Genomic DNA, 12,500 nt, shown 5'->3' with positions numbered 1-12,500 from the left:
CAACAATGTCCCACTCTGTACAGAATACAGCAACAATGTCCCACTCTGTACAGAATACAGCAACAATGTCCCACTCTGTACAGAATACAGCAACAATGTCCCACTCTGTACAGAATACAGCAACAATGTCCCATTCTGTACAGAATACAGCAACAATGTCCCACTCTGTACAGAATACAGCAACAATGTCCCATTCTGTACAGAATACAGCAACAATGTCCCACTCTGTACAGAATGCAGCAACAATGTCCCATTCTGTACAGCATACAGCAACAATGTCCCACTCTGTACAGAATACAGCAACAATGTCCCACTCTGTACAGCATACAGCAACAATGTCCCACTCTGTACAGCATACAGCAACAATGTCCCACTCTGTATAGCATACAGCAACAATGTCCCACTCTGTACAGCATACAGCAACAATGTCCCACTCTGTACAGAATACAGCAACAATGTCCCACTCTGAACAGAATACAGCAACAATGTCCCACTCTGTACAGAATACAGCAACAATGTCCCACTCTGTACAGAATACAGCAACAATGTCCCACTCTGTACAGAATACAGCAACAATGTCCCACTCTGTAGAGAATGCAAAAACAATGTCCCACTCTGTACAGAATACAACAAAACATATCCCACTTTAAACATATTACAGCACAAAAGTGTCCCCCTCTGTAGGGAATGCAGCTAAGGAAATGGTTTCTACTTGTCTAAGTGTGTGCAAGATGATTAGCGAAACGAAGCTCTTGTTCCATACAGAGGCCAGAACAGATCCGTGTTGGTAAACATAATCGTGTCCTCGAGAAACCCAATATCAGTGATCTCTGACCGGTGCCTGCACATAAGCCTCTGTGGTACGCTAGAAAAGCTTCTTTTCACTGGAGTCTTCTTGTGTTCTGAATGACTTCATCAGGAAAACCCTGTTAAAATTAGATGACACACTTTGATTTGTGGCCTCTGACAAAGAAAGCAATGTCTTTTGACGTTCATCATCTCAAAAGCTTCCTATTTCGTGGCCTTCTCATCACGCAAACAACATCGGCTGTTAAGTGTGCCTTGCGAGTGCTAGCGATACCGGGTACATCGATATTTACTACGAGTGCACAGCTCTCACTCAATCAGTCTGTCTGTCTGTTTGTCTGTCTGTTTGTCTGTCTGTTTGTCTGTCTGTATGTCTGTTTGTCTGCCTCTTTCTGTCTCTCTCCCACCGTCCTCTCTTTCTTCGCTCAAAGTTCAGGAAAAGTGTTGAGGTTCTTTCTTTATTTAGTGTTTAACGTCGTTTTCAACCGTTCAAGGTTATATCGCGACGGAGTGTTGAGGTTGCGGACAATCGTTCCCAGGAAAGGTAAAGTCCAGGGATCTTTTTTCTTCAGCACACAGTTGTTCCTTTAATGTCAATTTAAAAAAAAAGAATGTAAAAAAAAGACAGAAATAACACAAAGAATATTCTTGGTCATTGTTGAACCTTACCTTAAGGTCACAGTTCTTCCTTTAACGTCAATTTGAAGAAGAAGACAAAAAAGAAAAAAGAAAAAAATTCTTGGTCACTGTTGAACCTTACCTTAAGCACACAATTGTTCCTTTGGCGTCAATTTGAAAAAACAAACAAAAACAACAACAAATCAAAAATATTCTTGGTCACTGTTGAACCCTCACCTTTTGTTTGGCCACAGCCTTGGTTTCTTCGTCCATCCACTCATTCTCATCGAGCAGTTCGTTGAAAGCGTTACGTATATCTCTGATCATCTCTAGGGCCTGCGCAAAAGCAGTATCGTATAAGTTGCAAAAACGTCTTTTTATATTTAGTCAAGTTTTGACTAAATATTTTAACATCGAGGGGGAATCGAAACGAGGGTCGTGGTGTATGTGCGTCTGTCTGTCTGTGTGTGTGTGTGTGTAGAGCGATTCAGACTAAACTACTGGACCGATCTTTATGAAATTTGACATGAGAGTTCCTGGGTATGAAATCCCCATACGTTTTTTTCATTTTTTTGATAAATGTCTTTGATGACGTCATATCCGGCTTTTCGTGAAAGTTGAGGCGGCACTGTCACGCCCTCATTTTTCAACCAAATTGGTTGAAATTTTGGTCAAGTAATCTTCGACGAAGCCCGGGGTTCGGTATTGCATTTCAGCTTGATGGCTTAAAAACTAATTAATGACTTTGGTCATTAAAAATCTAAAAATTGTAAAAAAAAATAAAAATTTATAAAACGATCCAAATTTACGTTTATCTTATTTTCCAACATTTGCTGATTCCAAAAACATATAAATATGTTATATTCGGATTAAAAACAAGCTCTGAAAATTAAATATATAAAAATTATTATCAAAATTAAATTGTCCAAATCAATTTAAAAACACTTTCATCTTATTCCTTGTCGGTTCCTGATTCCAAAAACATATAGATATGATATGTTTGGATTAAAAACACGCCCAGAAAGTTAAAACAAAGAGAGGTACAGAAAAGCGTGCTATCCTTCTTAGCGCAACTACTACCCCGCTCTTCTTGTCAATTTCACTGCCTTTGCCATGAGCGGTGGACTGACGATGCTACGAGTATACGGTCTTGCTGAAAAATGGCATTGCGTTCACTTTCATTCAGTGAGTTCGACAGCTACTTGACTAAATATTGTATTTTCGCCTTACGCGACTTGTTTTTATATTTAGTCAAGTTTTGACTAAATATTTTAACATCGAGGGGGAATCGAAACGAGGGTCGTGGTGTATGTGCGTGTGTCTGTCTGTCTGTGTGTGTGTGTGTGTGTAGAGCGATTCAGACTAAACTACTGGACCGATCTTTATGAAATTTGACATGAGAGTTCCTGGGTATGAAATCCCCGAACGTTTTTTTCATTTTTTTGATAAATGTCTTTGATGACGTCATATCCGGCTTTTCGTGAAAGTTGAGGCGGCACTGTCACGCCCTCATTTTTCAACCAAATTGGTTGAAATTTTGGTCAAGTACTCTTCGACGAAGCCCGGGGTTCGGTATTGCATTTCAGCTTGGTGGCTTAAAAATTAATTAATGACTTTGGTCATTAAAAATCTGAAAATTGTAAAAAAAAATAAAAATTCATAAAACGATCCAAATTTACGTTTATCTTATTCTCCATCATTTGCTGATTCCAAAAACATATAAATATGTTATATTCGGATTAAAAACAAGCTCTGAAAATTAAATATATAAAAATTATTATCAAAATTTTTTTTTCGAAATCAATTTAAAAACACTTTCATCTTATTCCTTGTCGGTTCCTGATTCCAAAAATATATAGATATGATATGTTTGGATTAAAAACACGCTCAGAAAGTTAAAACGAAGAGAGGTACAGAAAAGCGTGCTATGCAGCATAGCGTAACCACTACCCCGCTCTTCTTGTCAATTTCACTGCCTATGCCGTGAGCGGTGGACCACGAGTATACGGTCTTGCTGCGTTGCATTGCGTTCAGTTTCATTCTGTGAGTTCGACAGCTACTTGACTAAATATTGTATTTTCGCCTTACGCGACTTGTTTAAACTAATGAGAAAATCCACTGTGCAGGGATTTTGTTGTTGTTGTAATTGCGGTGAATTTGATTCAGTAACTTGAAACATGTTTCTAATTTCTTAAAGAGAAAATGTTGACAACAGCAAAGGCACTTAAGTCTTCAATGGCCAAGAGTAAAAAGGAATGCTGCATTTACCAAGAACACATTTGTCTTGTCCCTGTTTTCCTCACCTACCTATTACTTTTCCAGTTGTAAAATACAAAAACCGATACAGGCACAAAGCAGAGACCTGCCATACAATTCCTATTTCCTTGCAATAAAGCAACATACAGAAAGGCACACAGAAACGCACAGCAACACACACACACACACACACACACACACACACACACATCCTCCTCACTCCCACACACACACACACACACACACACACACACACACATACACACACACACACACACATCACCACCACCCCCCACCCCCCGACACACACACATACACACATTACCACCCCCGACACACACACACAAACAGACAAATCCCCCACAAACACACACGTTTAAATAATCTCACCGTTTCTTTGCTCTCCGGTTTGAAGTTTTCACGAACAAACATGGCGCCGACAGCCAATCCCATGTGCTTGTTGATATCTTCCACACACTTCTTCCAGCGAATCTTGCCTCTTTTCACGCCCTGCAAACCACGATGAAAGCACGTGATAAACAAAACAGCTGTGTGTCAGCACATTTTTTTCTCATCTACCTGCTTTGTTAAAACCAATGATTGTGCTTGACATTCCTTTCAAACGGTACTTCTTTTCAAATGCGATGGCGGTCTGGTTCGCACATGAACCGTTATTACAAAATGCCAGACAGATACAAAAATGCAGCTCCCCCCCTCCCTGTCAGCCCCACCCCTCCAACCCCCCTCCCCCCTCCCCCGCACACATTCTTCTTCTTCTTCGTTCTTGAGCTGAAACTCCCATGTTCATTCATGTTTTTGCACGAGTGTTTTTTTTACGGGTATGACCATTTTTACCCCGTCATTCAGGTAGCCATACACCGCTTTCGGGGGAAGCTTGCTGGGTATTTTCGTGTTCCTATAACCCATCAAAATGTGACATGGCTTACATGATCTTTTCCGTGCGCACTTGATCTTGTACTTGCGTGTACACACAAAATGGGATAAGGCAGAAGCAGGTCTGCACATAAGCTCACCTGGGAGATCGGAAAAATCTCCACCCTTTAACCCACCAGGCGGCCGCGACCGGGATTTGAACTCACGACCTTCCGATGAGGAGGCCGATGTCTTATCCACTGGGCCACTGCGCCCGTCACACACATTTTCAACACACACAATAGCGATACTCACGTGCAACACCATCTTGTACTTGTTGTGCACCTCCTGATAGTCCTCAGACAGTTCTGGTGCCAGCATCATCACCACTCGCCAGATAAGATAGTTCGCTACCGTCCTGCAAACACACAATTGCGGCAAACCGTAATCCTGCAACCCCTTTTGAGACATGGAGGATTACAACAGAAACAACACAAAAGCAGTCCGACATTTTCATAACGACCATACAACAGCTATCACACATTGCTTTACAAGGTAGAGGATGAATACATTTCTAGATTTAATACATTTTTGCAGACAAAGTTTTGCCCTTTTTTTAATTTTTTTAATTTTAATTTTTTTTAACAAAGGCAACACAAGCAAACATTGAGGACATTATGAACGTACTACCTGCTTAATAATAATACAGTCAGATAATAATACAGTCAAACAAACAAACAAAAAACCAACCGAACAAACAAACAAAAACAAAAACAAAACGGCACGGTGGTCTAGTGGTAAGGCGTCCGCCCCGTGATCGGGAGGTCGTGGGTTCGAACCCCGGCCGGGTCATACCTAACACTTTAAAATTGGCAATCTTGTGGCTGCTCCGCCTGGCGTTTGGCATTATGAGGTTAGTGCTAGGACTGGTTGGTCCGGTGTCAGAATAATGTGACTGGGTGAGACATGAAGCCTGTGCTGCGACTTCTGTCTTGTGTGTGGCTCACGTTATATGTCAAAGCAGCACCGCCCTGATATGGCCCTTCGTGGTCGGCTGGGCGTTAAGCAAAAAATGGGCGGGGATGTAGCTCAGTCGGCAGCGCGCTGGATTTGTATCCAGTTGGCCGCTGTCAGCGTGAGTTCGTCCCCACGTTCGGCGAGAGATTTATTTCTCAGAGTCAACTTTGTGTGCAGACTCTCCTCGGTGTCCGAACACCCCCGTGTGTACACGCAAGCACAAGACCAAGTGCGCACGAAAAAGATCCTGTAATCCATGTCAGAGTTTGGTGGGTTATAGAAACAAGAAAATACGCAGCATGCTTCCTCCGAAAGCGGCGTATGGCTGCCTAAATGGCGGGGTAAAAACGGTCATACACGTAAAAGCCGTGGGAGTTTCAGCCCATAAACGAACAAACAAACATATATATATACACAAATCATCACATCTCTGCACAACCTAGCGTACTACATAACCAACTCTTCATATGAGGACCATAGTTTTGCCCTTTTACTTACAAATGTTAAAATACAATATTGCAAGATGGAAACATGGATCGAAGAGATGGGCATGTCTGGGGAATGAAGTAAAGGCGATGGTCTTTTTCTTCTTACACAAACATCGCATGCACAAATCTGTCCAGGCTTATTCATTCACATCACATAATCATGTAAACGAGCTTCTTTTCGTTTAGACTTATACCGAAAACCAACAGCCTGTCTGCTTTTTTGTGTGGAGTCGAGTTTTTTTTTTTTTTAACAAAACCTGTCGCTTTCAGCGGACAATTCCTAGGCCTTTTGCATGTCAAGGTTCTGTATTTTCAAGCGAGTTGAAACTTCTCGTTTTTGAAGGAGACAGTCCTTTCATTTATACACTGTCAGGTGCAAGGAAATAAAGCTTCGAAACCCAAATCCAAAACCCTGCAGCTGGGTTCGCACACTCTGGAAAGGGCACACTACCAGGGACTGCAAAAGGCACTAACAGACTTCCTCCATACAGCCATACCTAAAGCCACTTTTGCAGGAACCTGAAAGGGCACACTACAAGAGATTTCAAAGACTGCGATACTAACCGCTTGTCTTTCTGCTGAACGATGTTCATCATGTCGTAGAGGTAATCCACGGCGAACACCAGCACCTCCTCATCGGCCGTCAGACTGGGGTTTACTGCGTGGCGTAGGAACAGTAGCCAGTCGATCTGAATTGCAGAGAACAGTACAATTTGGTTTGCTAACACTTGAATAAACAGTATGTGAATCTGTTGTTGGAACGTTCAATTATTGAAAAAACAAAATCTAACGTTCACAGAAATTTCGACCCAGCGGTCTTTTAAGACGGTTTTGTTTTGTCAATAATTAAACGTTCCAACAATATACCTTTCTTGTTTTTCGATTCTGAATTTTGGAACGTTGGCAGTCTCTTTGTTTTTGGATTCGTATGTGAATCTGTATACTCAGCATCTCAATCCTCGCGACTTTCTGTGTTTATCTGGGCACTGAGGGTGTCTCAGCAATCCTCGCGACTTTCTGTGTTTATCTGGGCACTGAGGGTGTCTCAGCAATCCTCGCGACTTTCTGTGTTTATCTGGGCACTGAGGGTATCTCAGCAATCCTCGCGACTTTCTGTGTTTATCTGGGCACTGAGGGTGTCTCAGCAATCCTCGCGACTTTCTGTGTTTATCTGGGCACTGAGGGTGTCTCAGCAATCCTCGCGACTTTCTGTGTTTATCTGGGCACTGAGGGTGTCTCAGCAATCCTCGCGACTTTCTGTGTTTATCTGGGCACTGAGGGTGTCTCAGCAATCCCCGACCCCTTACCAGTGCCCAGCTAAACAACGACAATATTTTAGGATTCCGGATGTGAATGAAAATAGAACATGGTGGAATATCAATGTGAGCAACAGGTAAGAAGGCCCCCCGCGGGTTAGGGGGAAGAATTTACCCGATGCTCCCCAGCATGTCGTAAGAGGCGACTAACGGATTCTGTTTATCCTGTTACCCTTGTTAAGTGTTTCTTGTATAGAATATAGTCAATGTTTGTAAAGATTTTAGTCAAGCAGTATGTAAGAAATGTTAAGTCCTTTGTACTGGAAACTTGCATTCTCCCAGTAAGGTAATATATTGTACTACGTTGCAAGCCCCTGGAGCAATATTTTGATTAGTGCTTTTGTGAACAAGAAACAATTAACAAGTGGCTCTATCCCATCTCCCCCCCTTTCCCCGTCGCGATATAACCTTCGTGGTTGAAAACGACGTTAAACACCAAATAAAGAAAGAAAGAACAAGTGGCTCTATCCCATCTACCCTCCTTTCCCCGTCGCGATATAACCTTCGTGGTTGAAAACGACGTTAAACACCAAATAAAGAAAGAAAGAACAAGTGGCTCTATCCCATCTTCCCCCTTCTCCCGTCGCGATATAACCTTCGTGGTTGAAAACGACGTTAAACACCAAATAAAGAAAGAAAGAACAAGTGGCTCTATCCCATCTACCCCCCTTTCCCCGTCGCGATATAACCTTCGTGGTTGAAAACGACGTTAAACACCAAATAAAGAAAGAAAGAACAGGTAAGAAATAAGAAAGCTACATGAACAAAAGTATGTCGCGATCAGTAACGCCGTTGCAACGACTGAATTGTACAGTTCTAGAAAGAAGCCTCTACTTGTTCTTCTTCGTTCATGGGCTGAAACTCACACGTTCACTCATATTTCTGCACGAATGGGTTTTTACGTGTATGATCGTCTGTACCCCGCCATTCAGGCAGCCATACGCCGCTTTCGGGGAAACTAGAAAGCAGCGATCTGAATGGCGAGAGCAAAAACATTTTGTAACTAGGAACACAATCTTAATTTTAATGTCCAATGTAAAGCGCCATGAGACTGCCATTTGGCGGTGAACAGCGCTATAAAAGAATGTTTTATTATTATTATGAATCTATGATTGAACATACAGAACAAGCAGCCTGTGCAGACAGACAGACAGACAGACAGACAGACAGACAGACAGACAGACAGACAGACAGACAGACAGACAGACAGACAGACAGACAGACAGACAGAAAAAGTTGGTTATTATTGTGCGCACAGACTGACGGAAACACAGACAGACGGACAGATCGGAGGTTTGAGCAATGGAAATAAGACAGACAAGCTCTCAGAAACAAAGACAGAAAACAGCCGGACACAGAAAAAAAGACAGAAAACAGCCGGACAAGGGAAGGCCAGGTGGACAGACACAAGACAAACAGAAATATATATTGCAAGGTACTACGTCCACAAGAACATACGGACGGAAACTAGAAAAAAAAGACAAGCAGAAAGACAGTACAGCAGTTGAACAAATGGGAATGAGAGACATGCAGACACACGAAGTTACCTGCGGAACGAGCAGTTGTAGTTTGGTGATGGTCATCTTGTTGTAGAGAGCCCCTGTATCATGCCGCTCGGCCCTTGGTCTGGTCACCTGCTTGTCAAAGTGAAATTGACGTTGGCCAAATACAACACTGTCTTCTCTTGTCAGAACACTGACCTAATACAACGGTAACCTGCTTGTCAAAGTGAATTTCACGTTGGCCAAATACAACATTGTTTTCTCTTGGCAGATCACTGACCTATGCTTGTCAAAGTGAAAGTCACGTTGGCCAAATACAACATTGTTTTCTCTTGTCAGAACTCTGACCTATGCTTGTCAAAGAGAATTTCACGTTGGCCAAATACAACATTGTTTTCTCTTGGCAGATCACTGACCTATGCTTGTCAAAGTGAATGTCACGTTGGCCAAATACAACAATGTTTTCTCTTGGCAGATCACTGACCTATGCTTGTCAAAGTGAATGTCACGTTGGCCAAATACAACATTGTTTTCTCTTGGCAGATCACTGACCTATGCTTGTCAAAGTGAACGTTGGCCAAATACAACATTGTTTTCTCCTGTCAGAACATGGACCCAATACAATGGTCACCTGCTTGTCAAAGTGAAAGTCACGTTGGTCAAATACAACATTGTTTTCTCCTGTCAGAACAAGGACCCAATACAATGGTCACCTGCTTGTCAAAGTGAAAGTCACGTTGGCCAAATACAACATTGTTTTCACCTGTCAGAACAAGGACCCAATACAATGGTCACCTGCGTGTCAAAGTGAAAGTCACGTTGGTCAAATACAACACTGTTTTCTCCTGTCAGAACACTGACCCAATACAACGGTAACCTGTCTGTCAAAGTGACGTTGGCCAAATACAACATTGTTTTCTCCTGTCAGAACAAGGACCCAATACAATGGTCACCTGCTTGTCAAAGTGAAAGTCCCATTGACCAAATTAAACATGTTCTTCTCCTGTCAGAAGAAGGACCCAATACAATGGTCACGTGCTTGTCAAAGTGAAAGTCCCATTGACCAAATTAAACGTACGTTCTTCTCCTGTCAGAACAAGGACCCAATACAATGGTCACCTGCTTGTCAAAGTGAAAGTCCCATTGACCAAATTAAACATGTTCTTCTCCTGTCAGAAGAAGGACCCAATACAATGGTCACGTGCTTGTCACGCGATGAGACCAGCCCTCCACTTGGACACATGTAAACAATCAACATCCTGACTGCTCTTTGTGTAAAGTTGACATTTTGAATTCATTTGGTGTTGAGGATAGTTTCCACGGGGACGAATGTATACAGCGGAACCCCCCTTTTAAGACCTCCACAAATAATATAGGAAAGTGAGGCTTTGAAAAGGAGGAACCCCCCCGCGGGTTAGGGAGAAGAATTTATCCGATGCTCCCCAGCATGTCGTAAGAGGCGACTAACGGATTCTGTTTGTCCTTTTACCCTTGTTAAGTGTTTCTTGTATAGAATATAGTCAATTTTTGTAAAGATTTTAGTCAAGCAGTATGTAAGAAATGTTAAGTCCTTTGTACTGGAAACTTGCATTCTCCCAGTAAGGTAATATATTGTACAAGCAAGCCCCTGGAGCAAATTTTTGATTAGTGCTTTTGTGAACAAGAAATAATTGACAAGTGGCTCTATCCCATCTCTCCCCTTTCCCCGTCGCGATGTAACCTTTGTGGTTGAAAACGACGTTAAACACCAAACAAGTCGCGTAAGGCGAAATTACTACATTTAGTCAAGCTGTGGAACTCACAGAATGAAACTGAACGCAATGCATTTTTTCACAATGACCGTAGTCCGCCGCTCGTGCAAAACGCAGTGAAACTCACGAGACTGTTTAGCGCGGTGGTGGTTTCGCTGTGATGCATAGCACGCTTTTCTGTACCTCTCTTCGTTTTAACTTTCTGAGCGAGTTTTTTAATCCAAACATATCATATCTATATGTTTTTGGAATCAGGAACCGACAAGGAATAAGATGAAATTGCTTTTTAATCGATTTCGGAAATTTGATTTTGATCATAATTTTTATATTTTTAATGTTGAGAGCTTTGTTTTTATCCGAGTATAACATATTTATATGTTTTTGGAATCAGAAAATAATGAAGAATAAGATAAACGTAAATTTGAATCGTTTGATAAAAACAAATTTTAATTACAATTTTCAGATTTTTAATGACCAAAGTCATTAATTAATTTTTAAGCCACCAAGCTGAAATGCAATACCGAAGTCCGGCCTTTGTCGAAGATTGCTTGGCCAAAATGTCAATCAATTTGATTGAAAATGAGGGTGTGACAGTGCCGCCTCAACTTTTACAAAAAGCCGGATATGAAGTCATCAAAGACATTTATCGAAAAAAAGAAAAACACGTCCGGGGATATCATACCCAGGAACTCTCAAGTCAAATTTCATATAGATCGGTCCAGTAGTTTACTCTGAATCGCTCCACACACACACACACGCAAACACACACAGACACACAGTATATATACACCACGACCCTCGTCTCGATTTCCCCCTCTATGTTAACACATGTAGTCAAAACTTGACTAAATGTAATAAAGAAAAGAAAAGACGAAGTCTTGAAATGGAAATAGAGTTACCTCCCTCTTTTGAAGACCTTGATTTTGTAACATTTGTTTCCTCTGTTTCCATTTAATTTAGATTCGCTATTTTCTAAGGCTTAACTTCTCAAATTTGTGATGGTCTTACAAGGGGGTTTTCCACGTATTTAAGTTTGGAGTTGTATGAATACATGTTCTTTCCTCAGCGGAGGAAGTTACACAGACGGAATTCCGAGCCCACGGCTATATTATATACTACTACGAATACAGTCTAGAGACATAGTGCTTGCTGCCGCGCGAGTCGAGAAAAGGTTCCCTCTTTATTTAGCTGCGTTGGCCGCAAAACCCCTCCGCGCGGAAGTGTTTCCAGACACATCGTACGTAGGGTGGAATAGGTTAACTTTTTTTTTTTTAACTGTTCAGAAAATCATTTGCAAAGCTTGTCTCCAGCCATTTGAAATGCATTTTAAAGTATGTTTGTCCTCTGTTGGAGCTCAGAAAATCAAAACATTAGAGTTCAGGAATCCCGTGACGTACGTATATATACCGAATGGGTGATGGATTGGTGGATTTACAAGGAAGTCTAGACAGGAAGCAAGATACCGTTGAGGAAATTACAGAAGTCTTGTAACGTGTGAACATCTTCCTCTATCAACTCTGCACATACCGGGTTTTTTTTTTTTATCCTACATACGTAAGAAGACCAATCATGAAATAACAATTCAGCCCACATTCTGACGTACTTTACTTCAACAACAACAACAACAACAACAACAACAACAACAACAACAACAACAACAAACAACAACAACAAACAACATCACACACATACTATACTTCGCTTATTTTCTGCTCAAAAACGTCAGTATTTAACCTGTACAGTACAGCGTCTCAGTAAAGTCCAACAAAAAGTCGATTTGAAAACTAACCTAACAAACAAAACCGAAAGCAAAAACATGCAAGCATACCAACTGACAAACGACATTCCCGGATAGAGAGACCAACAGTACGT

General features: G+C 41.5%; 1 protein-coding gene across 1 annotated transcript in view; it reads right to left on the bottom strand.

Moving 5' to 3' along the window:
- LOC138956576 (neprilysin-1-like) overlaps nt 1–12,500 on the bottom strand; it is a gene marked incomplete at its 3' end in the record, with an annotated part of 84,350 nt that overhangs the window by 14,497 nt on the left and 57,353 nt on the right. The window contains exon 11 of the mRNA XM_070327899.1: nt 1,663–1,761. Coding sequence (XP_070184000.1) covers nt 1,663–1,761 — 99 coding nt within the window. The remainder of the gene's footprint in view (nt 1–1,662; nt 1,762–12,500) is intronic.

Source organism: Littorina saxatilis, unplaced genomic scaffold (assembly GCF_037325665.1).
Source record: "Littorina saxatilis isolate snail1 unplaced genomic scaffold, US_GU_Lsax_2.0 scaffold_464, whole genome shotgun sequence".
Taxonomy (NCBI): Eukaryota; Metazoa; Mollusca; class Gastropoda; order Littorinimorpha; family Littorinidae; genus Littorina; species Littorina saxatilis.
The sequence above is the reverse complement of the archived record's forward strand: the minus strand, read 5'-3'. Positions and strand labels throughout refer to the sequence as shown.